The sequence below is a fragment of the Poeciliopsis prolifica genome, unplaced genomic scaffold, assembly GCF_027474105.1.
Source record: "Poeciliopsis prolifica strain line A6 unplaced genomic scaffold, Auburn_PproV2 SCAFFOLD010, whole genome shotgun sequence".
Taxonomy (NCBI): domain Eukaryota; kingdom Metazoa; phylum Chordata; class Actinopteri; order Cyprinodontiformes; family Poeciliidae; genus Poeciliopsis; species Poeciliopsis prolifica.
The window spans coordinates 4,115,137-4,140,270 of NW_026562385.1; the positions used below are offsets into that span (position 1 = coordinate 4,115,137).

Consider the following 25,134-nt stretch of genomic DNA (forward strand, 5'->3'; position numbering starts at 1 on the left):
TCCCTTTTAGTCCTCATGTCATAACCATAAACAATTTCAAACTTTTTTTTTTTTACATCATTGTGTTTCAGTTTATTCATCTTGCCTATTCATTGTTAAATTGATAAATTATTGTGATAATAGCACTTCTAATCTTACATTATCTTATGTTTTGACCGGATCTCTGTTGAATGTGGTCAGTCACTTTGAAGGGGGTGAATGTTTATGCAAGCATTTGATTTATGTTAAATATTATGTCATTATTTTGTAGAAATCCCTTTTCACTTTGATTTTAAAGATCTTTTTTAGATTTCAGGAATGCATTGAAACGTTGATTTGTAAAAGCAATAAAAGGGTAATACATCCAAGGAGGGGAATACAACTGAAAAACAGAACAACATGAAGCCATATTCTACTGATGTTTATAATCTTTTAAGTTGGGAGATGTTTGACACGTTTATTTTTTTTGGTAACGTCTGTATCAGATTGTGGTCAGAGCCCATCGTATGAGTTGGATTTTTAGCCGCTAGATATGAACAGCTTCTTTCAATAAAATAAGAGTACTAAAACACCTTCAGTGTTGACACAGCTTGACTGCTGTTTATGCCCTTTAGAGGGTGGCTATGTGTGCAAGACATGCCTTGAGGTAGAGCATTTCCCCATAAGCTTTCCTTACACATATGTGACAGCTTATAGGTGAGTTGTGGAGGATGTATTGCAGGAGCGCCAAAGTCCCGTTAATCCTACTGCACACTCTGAAAGTGCTTAGTGTTAAGAGGGCCGGGCCTTTATTTGGAAATTCAATTAAACTGTGACTGATGAGTCAGTTTTAGCTCGGCGCAGGCCTAAGGCTAGAGATTACAGAAGATACTGACAGAATGATTAAGTCACACAGCCTTTCTTTTAGACTTCCTGTGTACATGCCATCTTGAAGCTTTTCCCTCGGCACCTGACCTCAGGGAAAGTTGGCAGCAGCCTGGTAGATGTGTGTCAAGCAGTCATGGTCTAATGGTCGCAAGTCCCCAACTGGGGATCAGACCCCTTTGCTTTCTGATGCCATAATGATGCAGTCTCTCTAATCTAAGGGTCCTCTGGGATGAAGCTTGAGTTCTGAGCCTGTGATTTAGAGGGCCATGGCCTGTCTTATCTGATCGCTTTTGAAAGCTAAAAAAGGGTAACCTTGTGAGTCTCAGTAGTTTTAGCGGGGACTAGTTCTGCAGCTGGCTTTCAAGATCGTGCTTGAGGCATGGAGCCATGAGGGATTTACTATTTCATAATAATAAAGTTACTATTTCAAACATATCTCCTCTGTTCTTGTTACCTTAGTACTTTATGAGTTTAAAAAATTGGAATGGAAGTCTCTCTGCTTCATACGCACATTCTTGTTTTTGTTCAGAATGCTTCTTGTCAAAAACTATAGGAGATCAAATTTTAGCCACAATCTTTGTCCAGCGTTTTTACTTGGACAGAAAGGTATAAAATAACATCCTGTTAGGGTTAGGAAATGGACTATAGCTGTTGCTATGCTTTCTCCATGTTGTCAATTCATGCAATTCACAACCCAAATGTTTAGAGTTCAGTCCATAAAAGCTAGATGGGTCAAGCTTTTAATATAAAATTGGAAGGATGGATGGATGACTTGATGGTTGAAAAATAGCAGATATGGACTGATAGATGAAAAGAAAGATGAATTGATATAAAAGATTAGATGGATGGCTGGAAAGACAGAAGGATGAATAATGATTGAATTATTAACTGGGGGAATGTGTACAGATGGATAACATTTTTGCCTGTATTTTTATGAGTTAAGGAAAAAAAAGTCTGGAAAGAAGCATTTGGCTATCCATAGAAATACTTCAACCAAGTTCTTTACTTTTAATAGAAAAGGCCTAGTGAGGCATAAGCAGCGGATGATTTTGTGAATGTATTCCTGCTTTAGAAATAAAGGCCTTGACCCCCCCCCACTGGCATTCTGATATTGAACTGAAAAAGAAACCGATTCTGTCTTCTGCTCGCAGTCCCGCTCTCAGATCCCCCATCCACCTCTTCTTCTTCCCTCCCTAGCTCTCATCCTCTCAAAAGCAAAGTGTCAAAAAACATGGCATCTTACAGCGCTCGCTTCAACTCAGAAGAAGAGAAAAGGGAAGGAGCTGTACCACCCAGTCGGGGCTGATTGAAGACATCTCAGAAGCCTTAGGTGTACGACATTCCTTCTCCTCCTCCCTTCACCGACGCTTTTATAAACAAGTTTCAAACACCACTGATCTAGTTTGACAAACTTTCTCCAAAGAGCATTTGAAGAGAGGATAAGAAAGTGACACCCCCACATGAGCCTCTTTCTTTTTTTTTTGTTTTGTTCAGGCACCGATAGAATCAGGTCTCTGTCTTACATTGTGCTTTTCAGTCAACGCCTTCTCTCTCTCTCTCTCCCTCTCCTTCTGCTCCTCTGTCTTTCTCACTTCTTTTTGACTTCTTCCTTTCTACTCTGACAAGTCTCCTGTGGTCCTCTCAATTGCACAAGAAATAGCATTAAATCAAGAAAAATGATGGAGAAGAAAGAACAGAGTACTTAAAGGAGCTCTGTTAAGGATGCAGTTTGAATGTAGCTCAAGTGCTCTAATGAGGAGCGGCATCCAGAAGGCAATCTCTGCATTTTAGTCGGACTTTTATTTTTAAAGGGGTGCTAAACGAGAAGGGAATTGCTGACTTCAGAGTGACAACCTGAGCTCTTTAGTTTTGTTCCACTGTTTTAGTCCTGAAGCATGGCTACATTTAGTTGTGTGCTGTTGATGTCTTCATTGTGTTCTGTCATTATTTACACACATAAACATTACTGCAGTTAAATCATGTTGTTTTCTTTTGATATTTATCTTAGAGACAAGGTCTAATGAGCTTTCCCTGTGCCAAGTGACATTTTGGGAATTTTTCAGCTTAACGGTTTTGATGACTAGAACAAACAAGATTTAGCCTCGAGATGTTTTTAACCACTGACTCGCTCACGCACACACACACACACACACACACACACACACACACACACAACACACACACACACACACACACACACACACACACACCCACACACACACACACACACACACACACACACGCACAGTCTCAAGCACATTTTCAAAGGAGCAACATTGTCACCCTGCTGCAGGTTTGATTAACGTACCAGAAGATACACAGACTATACATGAGTGGTGACATCAAAGCAAACAGCCAGACAGTTTTTCTGTCAAAGGTTTCCTTTGTGCCTCCATGTACTGTGTGTTTGTGCAGAGAAACATCCTCTAATTAAAGACAGCAGCTTAAAAAAAACAGGGAAAACTAAGATTTTCAATGATCAAATAAAAGTATATATATTAGTGAGGTACCAGAGTTTATTATAGATGGATAATGTTGGGCATAATAATACAAATGGTGGAAAAATTGTAATGTAAATCTTTACAAGCCTTCTCTTTAAGGTCATTTGTTTGTAGAGGAACAGTCTGCCAAGTTATGGAGTGTTCCATTTGTAAACACAAATGGCTTTTACTTCTTTTTTTTAATTTCTTTTAACACTATTTGTCTTTAAGTAGTGTTAAAAGAAAGTAGCTAGACAGGAAGTTGAGTCAAGAAAGAGGAAAACATGCAGTAAATGTCTCAAGGTCGGAAATCAAACCCAATTTACACACATACTTTGGTTAAATAATTTTTACTGAAGACAATGTTCAGTCGCTAAATTGTGTTTGTTCCCAACCAGAATAAATCCAAGAAAGGCTGAATGATCCGATAAGTTTGCTGTGGGCATAAAAACATTGCGATGATTTAATTAAAACACCCATAGTTCTGTTAGTATTGTTAGCATCTGTTAGTGAGTGTGTTGCTTCAGAGCTGAAATGCATTATTGCTGATTTGGAGGCAAATATGTTGCCAGGGATCCTGCTAAGCCTGGAAACTTCAAAAATATAAAATTTCATTGCAACTGTTTCGATTTCAGTAGGGGTGCACTGATTGCAGTTTTCTGGCTGATAGCAGATTACTGATCTTTTAAAAAGTTTAACCTGCCGATTCCAGTTTTGGCTGATATATATTTATTTTTTTGTCTGAAATGTTTCTCAATATAGCAAGAAAATTGTTGAGTTGGTAACATTGAGGACACTATTGTAAACATGCAGATATGACTTGGTGAGCCGCTCTAATGGTTAAACCTTTCAAAAGAGGAGATTGGTTGATTCTTAGACCTTTGCCAAAGATCAGTGGATAAGATCAGTTTCACATATAAAAATCAACCAATCATTGATCTCCCAAAATTAAGAAAATTGTCACCGACAAATTGACTGGCCCATAAATCGGTGCATCCCTAAATTTTAGGTATGAATGGATAAAGAAAATGAAGTACGGACAATTACTTGTATTTACAGAATTAATTCTCTCTTTACATCTTTATCGGGTGTACTGTAATGACAGGAACACCTGATAAATGGATTTACTAATTGTAGCAGTTAACCTAACTTATTATCATTAGAAATTCAAGAACATGTTCTTGTTGATTGATATTATGTTATGTGTCTGGTTTAACACAAATTCAAGTTGTCAGTGGTGAATAAAACTGTTTCATTGCTGCAGCTGTAAGTATATTTTATGTGCAAAGCTTGAAACTTGGAAATTCTGACTTAAGGGTGTAAAATGCAGTGCAGCATGAGTTTGATGTAACACCATTCTCAGATCTGACTTTAGTCCACACAAGAAATCATTAGTTTTATTGCAAAAGGCTGTCCTTCATGATTCAAATAGAGGTGTTGATCTTGGACGTTTTTTATTTCAATTTGGCAAAATTTCACTCAGTGCCCTCCTGAACACAGACCATAAGAGAGAACATGAACAACCTTTAAATTAACACAATACTATCACTTAGATATGCTTTGTTTTTATGTTTAATGCAAGTTTTCTTCTCTGACTCACGTTTTTCTGAAGTTTATGAAGTTCAAAAGTTATGGGGTCATTTTTTTAAGTTAGTCTTTCTCAAGTACGATTCATGTTGTGTACAGCAAAGGCTCTCAGGACATGCCTGAGGTAAATATTAATGATTAAATCTTGGTTATTTACCATGAATAAATTATATGAGAAAAAGGCTTTTAGTTAGTGATCTATGATTTGTTTGTAGGGTATAAGTAGTCTTAAATCAAGGTGCTTCCTTATCTCTTGAGAATATGGTCTAAAATTTCCCAACACAATGTTGAAGCTCATCCCTTCTTAAAATGGTGCATTTGAGTAAAAACGGTCATCAGTTTGACTGCTATGCTAATATTACACAGCCATTTTGTGCTATCAAGTTTCAGACACCCAAGTTCCTAATTACAGTTTTCTTTTTCTCTTTTGTGTTTTGCTTATGTTCCCTTTTTGAGATGCATATGCACAAATTTAAAGTATTTGTAAATAGTTTCAGAATGATTTCCACAAATTTAATAGGAATTGTTCCATGTTTGGAAGATGGTTCACGATAATTGTATCTTTTTTGGCCTCTCTACAGTGTCTCCACAAAAACAAACCAGAGAACAGATCAATTTGTAGTCGTTTTCACGTTCAGTTTTTGGAAACTACAGCTAAATTATAGAGTAGCAGACGTGGTGTGAGGAGAGTGTTGCTTTCTTTTGCATGACATGATGTTTCATCTGTTCTCAGACTGAAATGAAGATCAAACTGTTGGAGGCCAAGCACCAGGAGGAGAAACTGAAGATGCAACAGAGACACGATGCAGATGTTGAGAAGGCAAGAACGAAAAACACGAGCTCATGACCAACTAACTTTACTGCTGCTTGTGTCAGCAGCTTTATTTTAATATTTAACTTGTATTTTTTACTGAGAGGCTTTAGTTTCAGTATTAAATGAAAGGGACATTGAATTTGATATAGTTTATATTTGCCCACAGCTTTAGTGTTTATTAAATCAAGTCAAAATCTGCAAGAGAATTTTGTAATGGAGGAAACTTTAGTTTCTGTTTGGAATCTGAACATGATAGGCAAATCTTCTGTGCAACCATTTATTCTTCAGTTGCCATCATAAAGCCATTAGAAAGCATGTGAAATGTAAAGCAATGCTTCTCTGTTCATCTCACTGGTCTCATCTCTTCAAAGCCTCTTGTCAGATGTTGAAAGCAGCACGAAAGCTGGTTTATTTAACAGCAAGTGCTGTCATTTAGGCTGCAGCTCAAGCACCTGGAATCAGTCTCGTCCTTACATGACTTTCCTTTGCTGCCATTGAGGCTTTTAAGAAGACAGTTCACCATTTGCTTAAGACGATAAGATGTTTCACAATAAGCAGTACGGCACCACACTCTGTGTTGAGCTTTCTATCTATGAGTAAATATAGACTGTATGATATCTTCAACTGATTGTTACATATATGGCTTCAAAGATGATAAAGTCGTACCTTTAAGTCCAATAGAAAGTGACGCGTACTCAATTTTTTTGTGGTTATTTTTTCCACTATTCAAAGGACTGCTGTTAGAAATGCTCTGATTTAAATTTTATGGCTGCTGACCTCCATGGTAAAGTCTTATTTAGATTTTTGGATTTTATACTATTCCTTTTTGAGAATCATAACTTAAGAAGAACAGCACAATTTTTTTTTCTTATTTGTTGATCAAACCACTTATTGAAATAAAGTTTGCTTTCTGATTGCCTCAGCTCTGGCTTGCTCTAGGCCTGCTTCATTCGGAACAGTGTTAAGCATAAACAATGCAAAGAGCACAATGTAATACACACTCAGAAACAATTTTTAAACCCTAACTTGTATATCTGTGCTTACTTGAGTAGTGCTTAAGTACCAAGATGCTCTCAAATGGACAAACGTTTGCAAACAAATTGGCTAAGGAAGAGGGCCAGTGGATGGATAAAGTTGAGCCTTTTGCAGCATTTTTGAAGCCATAGTTTGCATGTGGCTGTGGCAACAGCATCGAGGGAACCGTTAGCTACTCTGCTAGAAGCTAGAGACAGACTGTGGTGCAGCAACGTCGGTTCACAGACTGAAATTGAGACTGCATCTCTTTTTGGGGGAATCTGTGTTTCAAAGGTTCCTTCTGCAGATTATTAAATATGCCTCCTTTGGCAGTCATCCAGAAGATTTGCACTTGACTCATTCTGTGGAACAAGTGATAAAATGGAGCAGGAAGATATTAACAAAAAGCAAAAAACAGGGAATCCTCAATTATCCAGTCCGAAAAGTTTTAAGTCAGAGGTCTGGAAGTCTTTTAAACTGGTAGCAGTTTAAAATAATATGTCAAGTTTATTTCTGGCTCTGGTCTCTAATTAAAGTTAATTAGTTGGGTTGAATTGGACTTGAACACACTGACTATGGGTTTGGGTTGAGTTAGATTTTTTTAGGTTTGAGCTCAGCTCTGATCATGCTATTGTGGCAGATCATTGTAGTTTAGTTGGTAATCCTAAATTAGTTCTCTTCTTCTGCTGTTCTCTCTTTAATTCATTGGATTCCCTTTGAATTAGGATGTCTTCCAAAGACCTCAAAAAAGGGTAATAATGCACTCTGCCTCAACCTGACCCTGTGCATCTGCCTTCTGTTGTACACCCTGAAAAGAAAAACAGAAATCTCTTGGGGTGGTGAAATGGGAAAAAATTGGCTATCCCTAAATGTTGGGTGAACTTTGCTCCAGGCACCCAATCGTCCTTTCATCTCCTCCATCCCATTCACACCGGGATGATGACAGGCTTGGCTAATAAGGAGCGTCATTGGCTTCTAGAGTCAGACAAAAATAACATCTTCTATGCTTTTCTGCCATTCTCAGCAAGAGAAGTATGTTTTTGGATTGGATCTGTGTTGTTAAAAAGTCATTTTAATGTTTCGTAGTTCCCAGAGACTTGAATTCCTAGCCTAAATTACTGCACAAGTTGAGGAAAAGCTTTCTTTGCATTATCTATGCACTTGCAATGCAACTGAGCGTAAGTGCTTGGAAAGTTTTCTGCTTTATTTCCATTACTGGAGCTGCAGCTTGTCATTGCCTGATTTAACTATTGACACCCAGATGGCAGCAGCAAGCAGATGCACTTACCTCATCACCTCAGTGCAGGTGGTTCATTCAGCTGCTATTTTACTCAGTTTGTCTTTGGTCTCTTAAGGAATTGAAATGCATACAGTATTTTCCGATGATACAATTCATATCCAGATGTATCCCCTTAAAAGCGGCTCAGTTTCAAATAAAAAAAAGACATAAAAGATTCTGTATTTTAGCAATTTTTTTGTATTTTTATTTATTGATTGCCAAGAATACAAGCAGAATATCTTTACTTGTGTGTCTGATCTAAAAGTTTTAACATTGATTTACATCTCTATATGCACTCATTGTCAAAAACTATAATTTGTGAACCTATTAGATGGCATCCCAACTCTTATTTAGTGTTTGGTTGGGTTTACATCCTGTGTTTGCATTAATCTTCATCTCTTGTGCAGTTATCTGATACAAATTCAAGTCAGCGGTGGATATTTTTCAATGATTTGATTGGATAACTTATGCTTCCTTCTTAATTGATGCTTAATTTTTTCTGTAAACAGTTTAAAACAATTAATACTTTTGTACCTCTACATCACTTTCCTTGACCTTTAGCATGCTGGTGACTCAGTGGCGCATGATACTTGAAATATTGTATCCAAGCAGAGTTTTGCTGTTGCATTTTTGCACACGTTAAAATTCTGATGAAAATTACGAAGTGATATACTTGCAGAGCGAGGCTTAAACTATAACTACACAGCTATTTGTGTACTGCATGGTGAATTATTTCTAATTCCAAGACCATATGCAAACGCATGTTTGTGCCTTTAAATAATCCCTCTTCCTTGTGATCCAGTTTGCCCACATTTAAAAGTGGCATTATGAATGCACTTAGAGAAAGTTAGCCTACATTTAATTGTCCCTGTCTCTTTTATGCAAGGTGGCTAATCACTTGGGATGAATCATTATGAATCCTTTCTCTGTCTTTGGCAGTTTGCACTAAGACATGCATTTATAGATTTAGAAACTCTTTTCCAGTGATTTATGATTTTGTAAATGGCTAAAAGAGATAGAAAATGTTGATTTAAGCAGTTGCAAATCTCTCTTATATCTTGCTATGTTTTGCCAAAAACACTGTTTGGCTACTAACATACTGAATATTCAGTTTAAGAATTATAATTATTATTATTTTTTAGTTTTGCATTGCAGAAATGTCAATTAATGTGTCTTAATTCCTATAAGATTTAACATACTTCAATATGGCCATGACAGAGATTATCAAAAAAAACACACTTTTCATGCTAGCAGTATCTGTATGGCGCTGAAAACAGTTCTTTTCTTCTCACACTCTGTAGATTCTGGACCGAAAAAATCTGGAGATTGAAGAGATAAAGAGTGTGTACAGAGTTAAGCAGAAGGAATCTGAGGAGATGAGCCGTAAGCTTGAAAAGAAAGGTGAGAGGTGACATGATTGCAAGGCGAACTGGAAGGATGTTTACAGTAGTGTCTCTGAACACTCAGAGTAAAAAGCCTAGAAAGGTACTATCCCACAGGAGATCATGCTGGTGCAGAGTGATGTTCTCCAGCTGTGCTGCTCAGTCTGTGGAGTCTAAGCAAATCATTTTTGCCTTTTTTCACCAAGAGTTTAGCAATCATTTCTTACTTTTGTTTCCTTTGTGTTTTCTGTTAACTAAAAGCATTTGATTTAATTTCATGTACTGACACAATCAATGCCTTCAGGTAGATTTCTGTTTACATCCTTGATTTCTCTTCCCCCAACCTCTGCCCCTGTTTGTGTCCAAACTCTCCCACAGTTCAAAGCGTTCTGCGTGAATCCCAGATCATCAGCGAGAGCAAAGAGAAGCAGATAGCGGAGCTGAAGAAGCTTGCCGATCAGAGTGCTGACTCTGTAAAAAATGAGTGGGAGAAAAAGGTGGGATACTCTGCAGTCCTGCGCTGCATAAGCCACCTCAAGCCAGAGGGAAACTACGGGTTAGCGGGAGACCTCTCTGCAAGGAGCCAGGCTGTACCGGTTGAGAAAACAGATTCATTTCTTTCTTCTGATTATCTTCCTTTGGGCTTTCAGTGAAGGCTTAGAGGTCCAGTAAGAGTATTGATTCACTAATTTCTTCTGAGTTACTTCTAAATATGCACAATGTTAAGAATGATTAAAAATCAGACTTTTTGGTGATATTGCAGCAGTATTATACAAATTGCTTACACCTTAACCTTTTTATCTGAAGCATTTAAAAAAAAATTTTATATACCCTGAAGCTTTTCACATTTTGTAATCTAAAGGGATTGTATGTGATAGAACCACACAAATATTTGTGAAGTAGGAGAAAAGTGGTTCACAGTGTTAGAGGTTTTTAATGTGTTCCTTTGAGTCCGTACTTTCAATGCAATTGCAGCTGCCATCCTTTTGGATTATAACTACCAGTTTTGCACATTTCTGTTGTTGTTTTTTTCCCATTCTTATTCATAATATAACTGTCAAACTGTCCTTCATACTGACACGTACGCTTGAACAATGTTCAAGTCCTGCCACAGATTTTACATCGGGTTTACTTTAATTTGGCTGGACCACCGTAGCACATGAATGTGCTTTGATCTGAACCATTCCATTATAGTTCTACCTTCATGTTTAGGATGTAAGTTTTTTCTGGAACTTCAGCCATTGTTTACATTTCAAGTCTTTCCAAGCCTGCCAGGATTGTGTCTGGCTCCATCTTCATTCAGATTAATTCTGCTGGTGAAGAGCAGCATCTCCTTCACCAGCAGAAGAAGATGCATGTGTTCATTACTGTCGGAGGAAAAACGCTGCCAGTGTCAGGGAACTTTCATAGATACTTTGCAGTCTCTCCATAGTGGGAACAAACGGTTCCTTATTGTCTCTCCAGGATAAGTTATGTCTACAGGGACAACTGATCTAAACTCAGTGCCAATAAAGTAGATCAGTGTCTAATCTGTAGCTTTCCTCTGCCTTTTCAGTTACATGCAACTATAGCAGAGATGGAGCAGGAGAAGTTTGAAATGCAGAGGAAACACACCGAAAACATCCAGGAGCTGCTGGACGACACCAACCGTAGGCTGGCTAAGATGGAGTCTGAGCACAACACTCGTTCTCAGGCCACTGTACGTATTATAAAAGTCATGTGGAAGTAGTTTAATGAAGCGATAGAATATTATAAGGTTTTAAATGTAAGAACTATATACTGTGCATTGAGGCTTTCGTGTCCTGTTGAAGATGAGTTCTAATTTTGCCTCTTTGGTCACATTTTACTGTTTCAGACCATAAAAAAGTATCACATAGAGACAATTTATATGAGTACATATAAAATGATGACTTCATTTATAAAGGGGGCAAAGTTTTCTAAAGCAGCTTCTCACTGCAGGGCAGCTTTGTCGGTTTATTTGTTAATCAGCCTGCAGGAATTTGAAGGCTGCAATATACAAATAGCAGGTCAATAAGTGGCATAGGAATTTCACCACAGAGCATGCATGCAATGTGTTTTCTGGCATTCTTGATCACATTCAAATGGCCTTAGGCGACTTACATCAGCAATGTTCCATTAAATTTAACCAGTAGATAAGGTGAATTACTATAGCTCATCTCTCCTGCTCTTCTGGAGCAGAAGAAAATAATTTGTTATTTTCTTATAAAAAAATATCTCTTTCTTTTAGTTGTATTTTTTGTTATACTGCACTTAAAATTATATAGAAAACCTCCAAAAGAGGTACTTGAATAAAATAACTATTGCTGAGGTATGTATTTTCTCTATTTTGGCTTAGTACTGCATAGATCATGAAGTTGACTACAATAATCCATAATTATGAGTGTAGGTTTTTTAAAGCTACAGTTGTTCTCAGACTAAATACCCCAACTTCTACAGGAACAGGAGGAGGATTTAGTATTGGTGGTTAAATCCCAGGCTTTGTTTAGCTCTACATGTATACATCAGTCACAAATCTAATAATAAAACATCCAGCTTCTCCATTCCAAGCCTTGAATGAAAGGAGACATCCTTTAACATCTGGGTGGGAGTGACTGCAATATTGCATGTCTGTCATCTCTTTAAATGTCTTTGATCTTAGTCCATATTAAATCTTACTCAGTGCTAAGATCGTCCTCAAAGATGGGCACACTCACATTCACACACACCTTCCAAAGCTGCTGGGTCTTTGATGTTATAAAAAAGACTGTGGTGTCAAATGGGATTGTGCACATTTTATTAGCAGGGCTCATCAACACAGGAAGACAGTTAATTGAGTTGCTGTTAAAAAGTATTTTGTAGCGCTTTTACATGTTATATAGGTTTAATGTTATCAGCATTCTGGGATTTCTTTACATATCAGCCACGCACATGCATCGCTTCTGGCCTTAATCTATCAACAGGCTGACATTTCAGAGGCATCAAACACTTGATGGAGCCCATGGTAAGGCACTTTTTTTAATAATTAAGGACAGACAAGATCCAAGAGAATAAAAAGAGCTCTTTGTCACTGAAAATTAGTTGCCTTCCTGCCATGTGGTTGGCTTGATCTTCAGACATAGTGAGGGTGGCATTATTAAAGTGGACTTTGACTTGCTGCAGCCCCTCCTAGGGGCAGACTTTAGCGTCCGGGACAATTAGGCGTCTGGTGGCCATTTAGATGCCTCTGAGAGGAAACAGTTTTGTGGATGAAACTTCAAACCCGCTGTGATTCTCAGAAGTAATGACAAATGATGACCAAAACAGTCTATCAATCCAACTCTTGAGATGAACAGTTTTCTAAACACAATGCCTTGCAGGATTATTCTTACTCACTGGAGTTTTTCATATTTTGTCACATTGTAACCACAAGCCTTCGGTGTGGATTTAAAGTCGCAGACCATCAGGAAATATGGTGAAGTGGAAGGAAAATGATGCATGGTTTTCAACATGTTTTACTACTGGTCATAAAAAGCTACATTTCTATTGCGGCTTCAACGAAGCAATACTTTGTGCCAACTGGAAGAAATACTGTGTTCAGCACATTTAGAGACCGATATTTTTGCACATTATTCTTGAGGGGTATGCAGGGTGATGTGCTCTGTTTGTTTCCCCTCACAAATAACATTTTGCATGTAGGACAAACAGATCTGTTTTTCTGGGGGGTTGAAGTTAAAACATCATCCTTCACATGCTTGCCGTGAAACCTACTTAACTTGCGGCTAATTGCAAACGGAACTTTTTATGACTTTCTTTTAATATTGGCTTTATTCTTGCTCCACCTCCAACAAGGTCAGATTTACACGGTGCAAGATAATCTGTCAACCGATTCTCTCTCCTGAGCCGTGGCTCCTGAGTAACCATCCTCGTTTCTTCTCTGATTAATTCTCGTAAATGACTTGAAGAATATTCTAGCAAAAACATTTAAACTTACTCCTAGTTGATTGTCATTTAGCTGATAATCTTAATACAGATCTGACACAACTTATTTTTTTTCCCTAATCACATGATCTGGCTTTGTAAAATATGCTTCAAAGAAATAAATTAATTTTTAATTGCTTTTACCTGACATCATAAAGAGGACATAATGGGGAATTTCTTTTTAATGAGTTATTCTCTTTTAAAGAGCATGCACTGGATTGGAATTTTATCCAACATAAATCATTAAATATTTAGACCTTAATGTCTTCAAAATATTCAGAGAAGTGAGCAGAGAAGCTGACAAGACTCTGGAAGAGCTGCAGAAACTCGCTGCTCAGGTGGGAGAATCTGATGACAGGACAGCTATTGCTTATGCACTAAGTGGAAAACCTTGTGAACTGCTGGTAGCAAAGTTGTTCATATATGGGAAACGGCAAACGTAAAAGAAGAAGCTCCATTCAAATGCGACCAAAATTAATTAAGAGGCAGAAAACAAACACTATGGGAATACAGCATTCCCATAGTGCAACACAGTGATGTCTTGCTCACACTGAGAGGAGTACTACAGGGAAACTTGGACAGAGCTTCACCTTTTAATAGGACAAAACATATCAAACATCCATCCAGATCTATTGTGGAGTGACTTACACAAAAGCATATTCAGGTTTCAGAATGACCCAGTCAAAGCCCAGACCTAAATCTAAATTAGAATATGTGGCATATATGGTAAGACGTCAAAAGAATTGTTTACAGATACGTTCTGTCTAATCCGAGTGACCTTGAGAAGAAAAGATAAAAGTTTCTAGATGTACAAAGCAAGTTGAGACATATTCCGAAAAACTTGAGCCTGTAACTGGAGCGACACATGGGTCTATAAACAAAGTATTCTGAGGGGACCTAAATACAGAGACATGCCACTCTTTTCAGATGTTTTGTCCTACTTTCTTTTCTTATACTTTACAAGTAAAAGGCCATAAAACGAACTGAAGTTGTAAATTGTGGCTGTAAATTGTAAAATATGAAAAGGTTTTACATTTATGAATCCAACACCTAATATAATAAGCTGATTAAAACTTTGCAAGCGTGTTGTGCTGGTCGACTCTGACCATGTAAAGCAGAACTTTTCTCTTTGCTCGATTCACTGCAGGAGTTCTGTGCCTCTTCCTTTAAGCAGAATTCATTCTGAAAGTGTATTACAGCTAATTCCTCCAACAGAATTCGACTCTAAGCAGTAGTTTCACACCTGCTGTTATTCTTCAATGCTCTGTAGTCCTCTGGTTTGTTTCTCCTACTCGGACACTGGAGTTTGATCCACATTATGCATTCATGCACACAGCCTGATAAACCTCTGGAGATGGCTGTTGATGCAGGCTGCCTTCCAGTTGTTGGCCTCAGTTCTGATACAAAAAATTGTGAGGGTATGTCCATCACTATAAATGGCTTTTTCTGCTGAAACTTCAAAGACTGTATCACTAAATCTGTGAAAGGCAGCGGGAGCGATTGAAGCAGCTTACATAGCCTGCACTTCACACCAAGTAATTCTCCTTCTCAAACACTTAATTACTGGACTTAATTTGCACTCGCCGAGTGTGTCCAGGTGCGCCCAGTCAAGCCTCGGTGTGCAGACGCGCCTCCCTCTTATCTACTGCCAGGGAGCTAAGTGTCAGCACGCGGCCAAAGCACAACACAGGCCCCTTGTTCCTCTTTTTAACACCCGTCCGCATTGACACAAAGAAAAGAATCTCTATCACCAACCTACGAGGGGCACTGGCGGCCCCTCCTCCTGTCATCGCCGGCCCCTGTCAGCATGTAGATCAGCTCGCACTCTCCATCTCTTATCCGCAGCCCATCATCGCTTTTATCAACCAGGCTCACGCTGCATTCCATGCTTTTACATACCTGCATGTAGAGACACACGTGCAAGCTGAAGGACAGTAGTTCTTTTTATTGAAAACAGCTATGTCACACTGACTTTATTCAAATCCTAATCAAGACTGGAAAAAAACCCTTATGTAAAAATGAGTAATTTAATTTTTGATATGAATCACTTTTTAACGGTTCTCAGAAGAGGAATATTCCTTCTTTGGAATGGAGGAGTTCGGGTTTCTGTGTCTGATTTGGGGAGCGTACTGATCATCTTTGTTGACATTATCTCATGCTGCCCCCCTTGTTGGCTGATGTGTTATTTGACTTGACATGTTTGTGGGCCAGGAAAAAATAATGCATGAGATGGAGCTGCGTGTGAAGCAACAGTCGGTGGATTTGGAGAAGGCCAATGACTTGCGCAGGAAGGTGACACAGGAGAAGGCCCGACTGGAGATCCACGTCGCGTCCCTTGGTGCCGAATTGCAAGAGACAAACAAGCGGTAATTTGCAACATTATGCCAAAATTCAGTGCATTTTATTGGGATTTTTAAGATGTGTAAAATTGTTGAAAATCTCATCTGTTGTCAGCCCCTTAGAGTAAATACTTGTGAATGCAAATAACCATGATCTGTAGAAGCACCTTTTTTAGGTTTTAAACATCTAGAATCTAGAGACTGAAACATTTGCACGTTCTTCTTTTCAGCGTTTCTCAAGCTCGATCGGAATGGCTGGGAAACACTTGTGCAACAGTTTTTAGATTTTTCAGACTTTGGATTTTGGCTTTTACTTGGACTAGGACATTCTAACACATGACCTTTACATTGTTGCTCTGGCTGTATGTCTATGTCTGGTATCATTTTCCTTTCACTTCACAGTTATGCACAACTTTGTGTTTTTCTAACATGTAAAAATTGCACTGAAATAAAGTACGGTAGTATGGATAGACTCATGGTACTGTGGCAGCAGTACTAATGGCTTTAATGGGGTTTTCTATAACAGTATTAATAAAATATTCTATTTGAAAGTCTTCTTGAGTCATATTCAAATTTTCTCAGGGAGAATGCAATCCAGTGTGTTGTTAATGACTCATCTCACTGTTTAGTTTCACTCTTTGAAAAGGAGCAGATTGATGTTTTAGAAAATAACTCGCCAAGGTTGTTTTAACCAAGCTTTTGAATGTGTGCAGGATGATGATGCTTCAGAAGGAGAAGGAACAACAGAGCGAGCAACACGAGGAGAAAGTGATGAATCTCCTGGCCAAACACGAGACAGACATGAGCCACCTACATCAGGAACATGCTCTGTCTGCTGCCAAGGTTTATATTATCACAGCATGTCCTCTCTATAAATGTAGGGCTCACAGATCATTGTCATAAAAAAAGAACATGTCTTGCAGGCATCAGAGGTGATAGAGAACTTGGAAAAGACTGTGGCTCAGTTCAAGCAGCAGCTTCAGGAAAGCGAGTATAGAAGACAACAACAAGTCAGAGTAAGCTTAACAAGGGTATTGGGGGCTTAATATCAACTTAAACACATCACAGTTTTTCTTTTCTCTGTGTAGCATTAATGTTGGATTATCTGTTGCACCATGTTATTTAAAACTTGGCTTCCCTTCAGGATCAAGAGATGAAGTTCCAGCAAGAGAAAGATGAGCTGCAGACTTGCTGTGAAAAAAAGGTTGGGCCATCTTCTTCACTGCTTTACTGTCGTCATATGAAAATAATGCTTGAAAACTGATCACAGGCAAGAGGTTTTATATATATTTGGTGTTTGAGCTAATACAATAGTCAGTAAGTGTTTTTAAAGAGGGATCAGCTATAATTCCTCTTCAACAGTCACAATTATAAACATGGAGGGTTTGTTGAATTCTTCAGCTGGAGAAATGCGCTCCGCTTTGTGATAAACAGGAAGATGCATAGAGGTTCTATTTACAAGTAGTGTTCGAAGTATAGTATAAAATTGTTCGGAATTGGAAGCAAAGTCTTAAAGATTGCATTGCAAAAGACGACATGCAGCATTTTCTGAGGGATAAACTGTCCCTTAAGTGTGCCCAGACCTATACCTAATTGCCCGTGCTTTCTATTTTTGAAGCCCACTTCAATGTCAGAGTGCAGCCATAAAGCACAGAGTCCGTGGATCATTGTTAATTACTCTGAGCTGGACCAGACCGGTGGAGGCCAGACTTCTTGGTTATAGTCTGTGCTGCACCTGGGTCATCTTCAAAGTGCCATTTCTGAAAAGTTTGTATTGGTGGCAGACCAGCAGACGTGGGGCCCTTTGACTGATACACCTGCAAAAACTTAGCAGGCCTTTGTACTCTTTATTCAGGGTCAGGGAGATATTTAATTAGGCCTCTCAGAAGTTTAGTTTTTGATGTCAGCTTCGTATTCTTTTCCTTTAATCAGACCGCATGTCTTCTGCCTTTCCTTTAACTTGTCCCAGGTTTCAGGACTCCGACTTGGAAAGTGTTACAGAATAGTTTATTTTACTTTTTTTGGTTTCTTCTGTAAAGATTCTTATTTAAGCTTCTTTGGAGTGTTGTGTGGGCTGCCATGATTCAGTATCTGGCTATTAGAACAGCCCATATGGCTGCCAGAGATCCAAAGTGTGAGACGCTGTGAGCAGCCAGACGGTACTTTTGATGGGGTGATAGGGAGAAGAGACGAGAGCGTATGTAGAGGGTCACATAGGCAGCAGAGGATTTCCTGGGTGATGTTTGATGGTGTCTTGCTTTTGCACTCGCTTGAACCTCTATTGCTGTCCCACTTTTTCTCTCTGTCTTTCAGGTGTTGGCAGTTCACAGTGAGGCTGAGAGGGAGAAAATTGAGGCCAAGAGGAAGATAGCCAAACTAGAAGATGCACTAAGGTACAGCAGAAAAGAAGCGTTATCTGTTGCTTATATTTAAAAAAAAAAAAAAAAGTTTGGAAGTGACATAGTCAGTGCTAAACTTGAGCAAAATTTAGGTCCATCTTAATAAATAAGAATGTTGCCAGAAGAAAAAGATTAATTTCAGATTTTGTTTTTGTTTGTTTTTGGTTCATTTAGATGATTCTGACTTGCAGTTAATTAAAACCCTAAATTCACTTTCTCAGAAATTTTAAATTGTACTATGACCCCAAAAAAAAGTGATGTATAACACAGAAGCATAACTTGTACCAATACTTTGTAGGGCTTCCATTTGGACCAATTATCCATCATTGCAGTGTGGTACAGAGGCAGTCAGTCTGCTTTGGTGTTAATAAAACCCACGTCACTGTGATCCTGGCCTTTGACCTGATCGTGTGTCTTGTTCTACCACACATTTTCCTTCCGCCTAATTTTTTTTTCAAATGCATGGGGACAACACTCTTTAACCAAACAAAATCAGTGAAATAAATTAAAACCAATCAACATTAGAAATATATTACTCTGTGTGTGGAGAATGTGCATGAGTTAAAATGTTTTGAATTATAAAATAACTGTACTTTTTAGGGATGCATTTGCAGCATTCAAATATGCTTAAAAACAAAAAAAGTTTCACAAGACTTTTTATGAGTTAGCCAAATTTTTTAACACCATTAATCAAATGACTGAAAGAAATGAAAGCAGTCAGAGAAATAGTTGGTTAATATGCATGTGTGAATGTGTTTATGGGTGTGTCCAATGCAATATTTAACCATTCGTATCATAACCCAACATCACCAAAGCATGTTAACTTTGGTGATAGGTTCTGAAACGTACATAAAGTCCATAAAGTATGCTATTTATTTCAGTTACATCACACATTTTAGCCTTAACTTTCTGAATTCTGCCTTTATTAGAGAGTTGTTTATATCTCTTCACTTGAGTCTTTGATCATGAGAACAGTGGGTATGAATTTTGATTTAAGGTGGAGTATGGCTTTAACAAGCCAATCCTTTGATCTTTTTATATAACAGAGTTGAACTGCCACATCTGAGGGCTTTGAAAGTGTTTCACATCAGACCTTTACTTGTGAGTGATTGTATTAAACCCAGCTAGTAATCGTAGATGTATTGCTGTCATTTGGGAAAAAAATACAAGGCAAACTTGTTTATGGTTATAATGATAGAGTTGTTTTATTTATAGCTTCTTATTTTTTAAGTTGTAGAAATATAAAGAGAGTCAAATTCAGCTTCCTCTTGTAACCTGTTAACGAGCTACGCCCCTCATGCATGTGCATGCGTGCGTGCGTGTATGGTTGTTTGTTCTGCACGTCCCAGTGTTGGACTAGCTACCAGAATGTATCCTGTCTCAAATCTGTCTCTTCTTTCTTATCTTTTTTTTTTTTAATCTTGTGAAACCTTTACTGACCGCTAAACCACCACATTTAAAACCGAGCTCTTGCGACTACCTCAAAGAAAATATCTGAGATTTGGATGCTGTTTTGTTTTTGTACTGTGTGTCATATCTTCGCTGAAGTGCCATTATTCTTAAAAATGCCATTGGCGTGTATGACAGAGTCGATATCAGAGCAGCAAGGCTTGTTAATATACACAACGCTATACCATTATAAAATTTTCCTTTTTCCTTTTAGTTAATTCAAGGCCTTTTGAGTTTTATTCAACAATAAGCAGTTTAAATACAATGACCTTGGTTATTTAATTTGTATGTATTTTCTTTTAATTCCTGAAAATGTGCTATGTAAAGGGAATTACCTTTACCTAAACCCTTCCTTTAGTATTGCTCATGAAATATTTGCCAATTCTTTGCAATATACCCTTAGCTGTTTACTCATTAATGTTCTCTAACAAACCTTCTCAGAAGAGCAGGATTTACACTAATATTGAATTATTTGTTCAAAGGAATCTGTTAGCTTACACTTTTGAGGGATATCAAATTCAAAGGGGCTCCATTCATAAAAAATGCATTTCAACTTAACAACTGGGCTACAGTCAATGAAGTTCAAAGGGGTGTAAATACTTTCCCTACCACCCACTGATTGAACCCTTTGCCTAAAGACTAAACTTCCGAGCCAATCAGAACATCCTCCTCACCCCTTCAGAACCATGTACCTCTGTCAGCAGCAGATTACAGTTCCCCTGCCAAACTCACAATATGTTCTGCACAATTGAACACAACAACAGCTCAACCCACGGTGCAGCCTGTGCTGCTCCGTACCGTCATCCACCGTAGGAAGGTTTTAGTTGCGATGTCTTAATAAATTAAGTACTTAATTACTGTTTGTGATTAAATTACCTGTTGGTTTAAGGCATACCTAATTTCACTGTTTCTGTGAGTTTCCGTCATTTGTTCTATTTAACGAATGACGTTTTAGCACTGTTGTATTTAGTGGGAACAAAACAAGAGGACATCATTGGCCGTGCCTGCCTGTTGTTTGCCTGTCGCTGTCAAGCCGACGCGGCAAGTAGGAAAATAAAAGGCTTTAATACAGCAGACAGATCAGTTGGTGCATAAATTACTCCCGTTGTTAGCATCAGTAACGAGCCAGTCATTTTCTCGTTTAGAGCTAAACACTGAGAAACGGCAACCGGCCCGCCGGGCTCTTTGCTAATTAAGTACTCGGCCTCCACAGAGACACGCACACACACACGCTCACCCACACACCGAGCAGTCTGATGTCCTCTACCTGCCTGCTGCCCTGGCAACACTCAAGGCCTTTAAAGGCGATCCAGAGGAACTTCAAAGTCAAAGCAAGACTGCACGCAGGTGTGTGTGAGAGCATGTTAGTGCGGGTGTGTGTGTGAGTATAAGGATGGATGATAAAATTAAATTGAGCCGCTCAAGATGCTTTCTGTCTGCCAGGTACTGTGTGGCATGTGTTTTCTCTCGCATCCATGCTGCTGTTGAATTCATAAACACAACCAGTTCACAGTTTTTTTTATAAGTATACATGTCATTATTATGACGATAACGGCACCTTGTCTTGCAGTGCAAATAGGCACTGCTGCATCAGATTTATGCCAAGTCTTTGTTACTATGGCAACAACAACAACAAAGAAGTTTCTCTCCACTTCCTTCACCTCGGTGCGCCTTAGATCATTACAGGGCATTAGCATAGAGATGGAGAGGTGCACCACAGAGAGAGGGAAGGTCGTCTATAAAGAGGGGGAGCGTCTTGCCACTTTTTGCAGCAACAAAACCCCAGTTTTCACAACTCCGGAAAGCCTGATAAAAATAGGGAAAAACAGCTGTATTCATTTTAGTTCCATTCTTCTTCAAATTCTCCATTGTTTTCATGTTTCAGGTTTTTCTTTCTGTCACTTGGCACCAGGCTGGCCTCATCCAAAACTGTGTCTGCCAAGTGTGACCCTTAAAAAATATATAATATAAAATTATTTTATTTTCCACTTGCAAACTTATCATGCACCTGTGATTGTGTGGGTGTTTCTCTTTGAAGAGGACTCATTGTTCTCAGCATGCCAAGAAGAATCGAGCAAAGCTCTGGTCCAGCCAGCGATCAGAAGTATCTAAGCAACCCCAGTTAATGTTCATGTGCAGGTGGAGGTGGAGGTATGGATCCTGAATAATAAAAAGGTTATCCAGAGCTCAATAGTTTTTCCCTTGGCAACTGCATGAAAAGAGATTTTGGGGATGGGTTAAACATCAGTTCAATAGCAGAAAACTGAAAAAGGAAATTTCTGAGTTCCTTCACTGGGCTTTACAGTGAGAAATGTCTCCTTCATCAGCAATGTTTTTGATTAATAAATAACAATTATCAGTGATCTATAGACCTGTTTATGGTAACAGAACTGGTAGCTTAAATTTAATGCATTTTACATTTCAGTCTTTCTTCTAAAAGTTGTTTTTTTTTTTTTCTGGGAATGGAAATCTTGCTGTTGCTCCCTTAAAGTAGATCTTTGTCTATTTAATTACATCCAACCAAAAATTAAAAGGTCTCCTGCTTATCCTACTCAGTGCACAAAGGATTGCATGTGATGTTTTCCACATAATTATGGAAAAAAGACAGGAAAGGAAAGACATTTATATTTCTACTCTTATTTATCTTGTTCAGCTCCTAACAGCTAATGATATATATTTCTAAAAATGGCCACAAAAGGCAATTATGTAAGGTTTAATACAGAAAAAAGGAAACATTTTAGTATAGGTTTCTGTCCCCTTGGTACTATTTTTTGGGATCTGTGTTTCCAATAAAAACCTGAATTCAATTTAAACATAAACATAATCAAAATGAGCATGTCTGTTCAAATATGTGTCAATGATATTTAAATACATAGACTATTTCTACTTGTTCTGTATATATATAATTAAATACACTTTAATATAAATGCATGCTATGTCTTCTGACATCTGCAATATAAAAAGAGCCAGAAATTCCCCTTTTGCATGCCAACAATGGATTTATCCTGGTAGAGATGGCAGTGGCCAAGCTGCTGAAGGTCACAGAGAGTGGCTGAAGCATTGTAATGACAGATGAGGGAGAGCGGAGGGAGGAATATGATGAGTTACTGCTGCTGCTTTTGTCCCTGCAATATTCTGTTTCATACAACACTAAAAGTATCTTTGCCAGATGAGCGATAACAGCCCCAACAATACATTATGTGTCTGTGATTGTATCATATTGTATCGTTTTGTTTTGTTTTTTGCTTCAGTGGTAAAACATAATTTTGCTTTTTTATGAGATTCAAGATATAATTATCAAAAATGACAGACAAATGCTTAACTCGCATCACTCCATGTCCAGTGAATCAGTATACTGTGAGAATTTAAGTTTGCAGTTGAATGTTTAACATAAAGTGACTGTATGATAATGTGATTCTAGCAATCAAAATCTTCAAAATAGTGACCTAAAAAATGGATGAAAAGTGCTTGAATTTGACTTGTTGAAAGATGCAGGAATTCAGCATCAAAGTACTCAAGATTCCTCTTATTCCTCCTCCTTTTTGGGTAACATTCACAATGTAAAACACTGGTTTCATTTTCAGTCTCTGTGGCAGAGCGCCGGATCCTAAAGAGACGCTTTCCAAAGATGAATTGAAATGTCATCTGTCACATCCACCAGTGTTTGAGTTAAGCCCCTTCTCCCTCTGCAACTCCCCCAGATTTCAACATGTGCTATTTTTGACCTGCATTTGGATCCAGTCTGAAACCATATTTTCTTTGGTCTTAAATATATCTCCGCTCCTAGATGGAGAAAGGTTTGAGATATAAAACGTCAGGTGCCCAGAAGTTAACGTGATGTCTGCACATGTCATTTTTCTGTCAGACAAGAGAGAAAAACCAAAAATATACCACGTTAGTCATCAACATGGGGCTTATGAAAAATAAAACAGTTTGCATCAGTTTCTTTTATTTTGCTGTAATAAGTTATTTGCTTTAGCTTCCATTGTAAATGGTTGTTAAAGAATATCTTAAACTAAGTTCCAGAAATCCTGGCAGGAACACTAGCAAGCCGCTCCATTCAAGCACACAGATGACAACTAATGCCCACTGATGTTTCTCTTGATGAAGGATAATAAGAACCTCATTCGTCTTACACATTGTAGTCATTTTATTTCAGTGCTCTGCTTTCAACAAACCGGCCACATTTGTTGGCAGCTTTAAAGCCATCCAGCTCAATGATGCTCTCCTTTTCCGCGCAGCCTTTTCAACTCGTTCTGCCTTTAATATTTTCTCGCCCTTGCGTTGTCTCTCTTTTGTGTTCACTTATTTGTGGTCTGTCTCTCATTCTCTGCTTGTTTCAGCCTCCTTTTTTTCCCCTCCTCTCTGTCTCTCCCTTTCTCTGGGGATGGGGATGAAAACGAAGCCTGTTTTATTTTTTTCTTCAGAGGGCGCTGAATATTTCAGTTTTGCATTTTCTCTCTTTTTATGTTCTCCCTCTTTTTTCAGGGCCTGTTTGATGTGTCTGTGGATTCGTTATCATTCCGTTTGGATGAGCTCACAAACGCAGATGCCGGGCTCTTGCATGCACTCATACACACATTCACACACGCACACATTCAATGTATGCATACACTCTGGCTCTTTTGATTCTACAGACCAGAGGCATCCATATGGAAGCTTACATTCAGGTCTGTTTGCTAGTTGTTTCCATCTGCTGCTCCACCCACATTACTCCACACAATTCCTAAATGCTCAGCTCAGTTGGGAAAGAAAGAACATTTGCATAAGCTATGAGGTTCTTCATTGTGTACTCGTGTAATAATTGCATATTTATGGGGTTCCTGTAAATATTGTAAAGGTATGGAGTCAAATTTCACTATCTTCCCGGTCTGTAAAGGAAAAAAGCAGAATTTGGATAATATTTGCCTTTCTCAACTTTATTTTGTTAAATATTATGTTCTCCTTTCTTATCTTCTTTGCTTATGTCCTTTTTTCCCCTTCCTTCCTTCTCCATCCCCATCTTTTTTTTTTGTTTTCTTTTGTCAGTTCTTTCATCTTTCCTTCTGTCCCTCCATCCTCTCATTTTTCTTACCACTTTCCCTTTACGCTGGATTCCATCCAACTCTCCTTGTTTATTTACTTTCTTTGTCCGACTAATTTTTTCTTGTGTCCTTCCTTCCTTTTTTGTGTCCTTCTATGTCTCCCTTTTCTGTCTTCTCTTGTGTCCTTCTTTAATTTTCTCCTACAGTTTCCTCTGTTTCACTTGTCTTTCCTTTGCTTTTGATTTGTCCCAATGTGTTCTTCCTTCCCTGTAATGTTTCCTTCCTGCAGTCTGATCTTAATTCTTGTCTCTTTCCTTTATGATAGTTATTTTCTTTCTCTGCACACTTTCTTCCATCTCTTACTTTACTTATTTATTCTTTTTTCATCACTTAGTATTTCTAGTTTTCACAGTTTCCATATCTACATCCAACATTCTGTATAAATGTGTACCATAAATTCATGGTGAACATTTATCTTTATTATTTTAAAAAAGCCATGGGAACTCAAATTGCTTATTGGATATTTTAAGTGAAAACATATAGGGAACAAATATTTGTTGCTGA

At 38.2% G+C, this 25,134-nt stretch overlaps 1 protein-coding gene across 3 annotated transcripts in view; it reads left to right on the forward strand.

The window, feature by feature from the left end:
* Nucleotides 1–25,134, forward strand: part of cep112 (centrosomal protein 112) — a 105,245-nt gene that overhangs the window by 18,135 nt on the left and 61,976 nt on the right. For all 3 annotated transcript variants that reach the window (XM_055035640.1, XM_055035642.1, XM_055035641.1), the window contains 9 exons: nt 5,647–5,733; nt 9,322–9,421; nt 9,781–9,899; nt 10,958–11,101; nt 15,571–15,725; nt 16,412–16,541; nt 16,622–16,714; nt 16,843–16,902; nt 18,012–18,091. In XM_055035640.1, the coding sequence (XP_054891615.1) occupies nt 5,647–5,733; nt 9,322–9,421; nt 9,781–9,899; nt 10,958–11,101; nt 15,571–15,725; nt 16,412–16,541; nt 16,622–16,714; nt 16,843–16,902; nt 18,012–18,091 (968 nt within the window). The remainder of the gene's footprint in view (nt 1–5,646; nt 5,734–9,321; nt 9,422–9,780; nt 9,900–10,957; nt 11,102–15,570; nt 15,726–16,411; nt 16,542–16,621; nt 16,715–16,842; nt 16,903–18,011; nt 18,092–25,134) is intronic.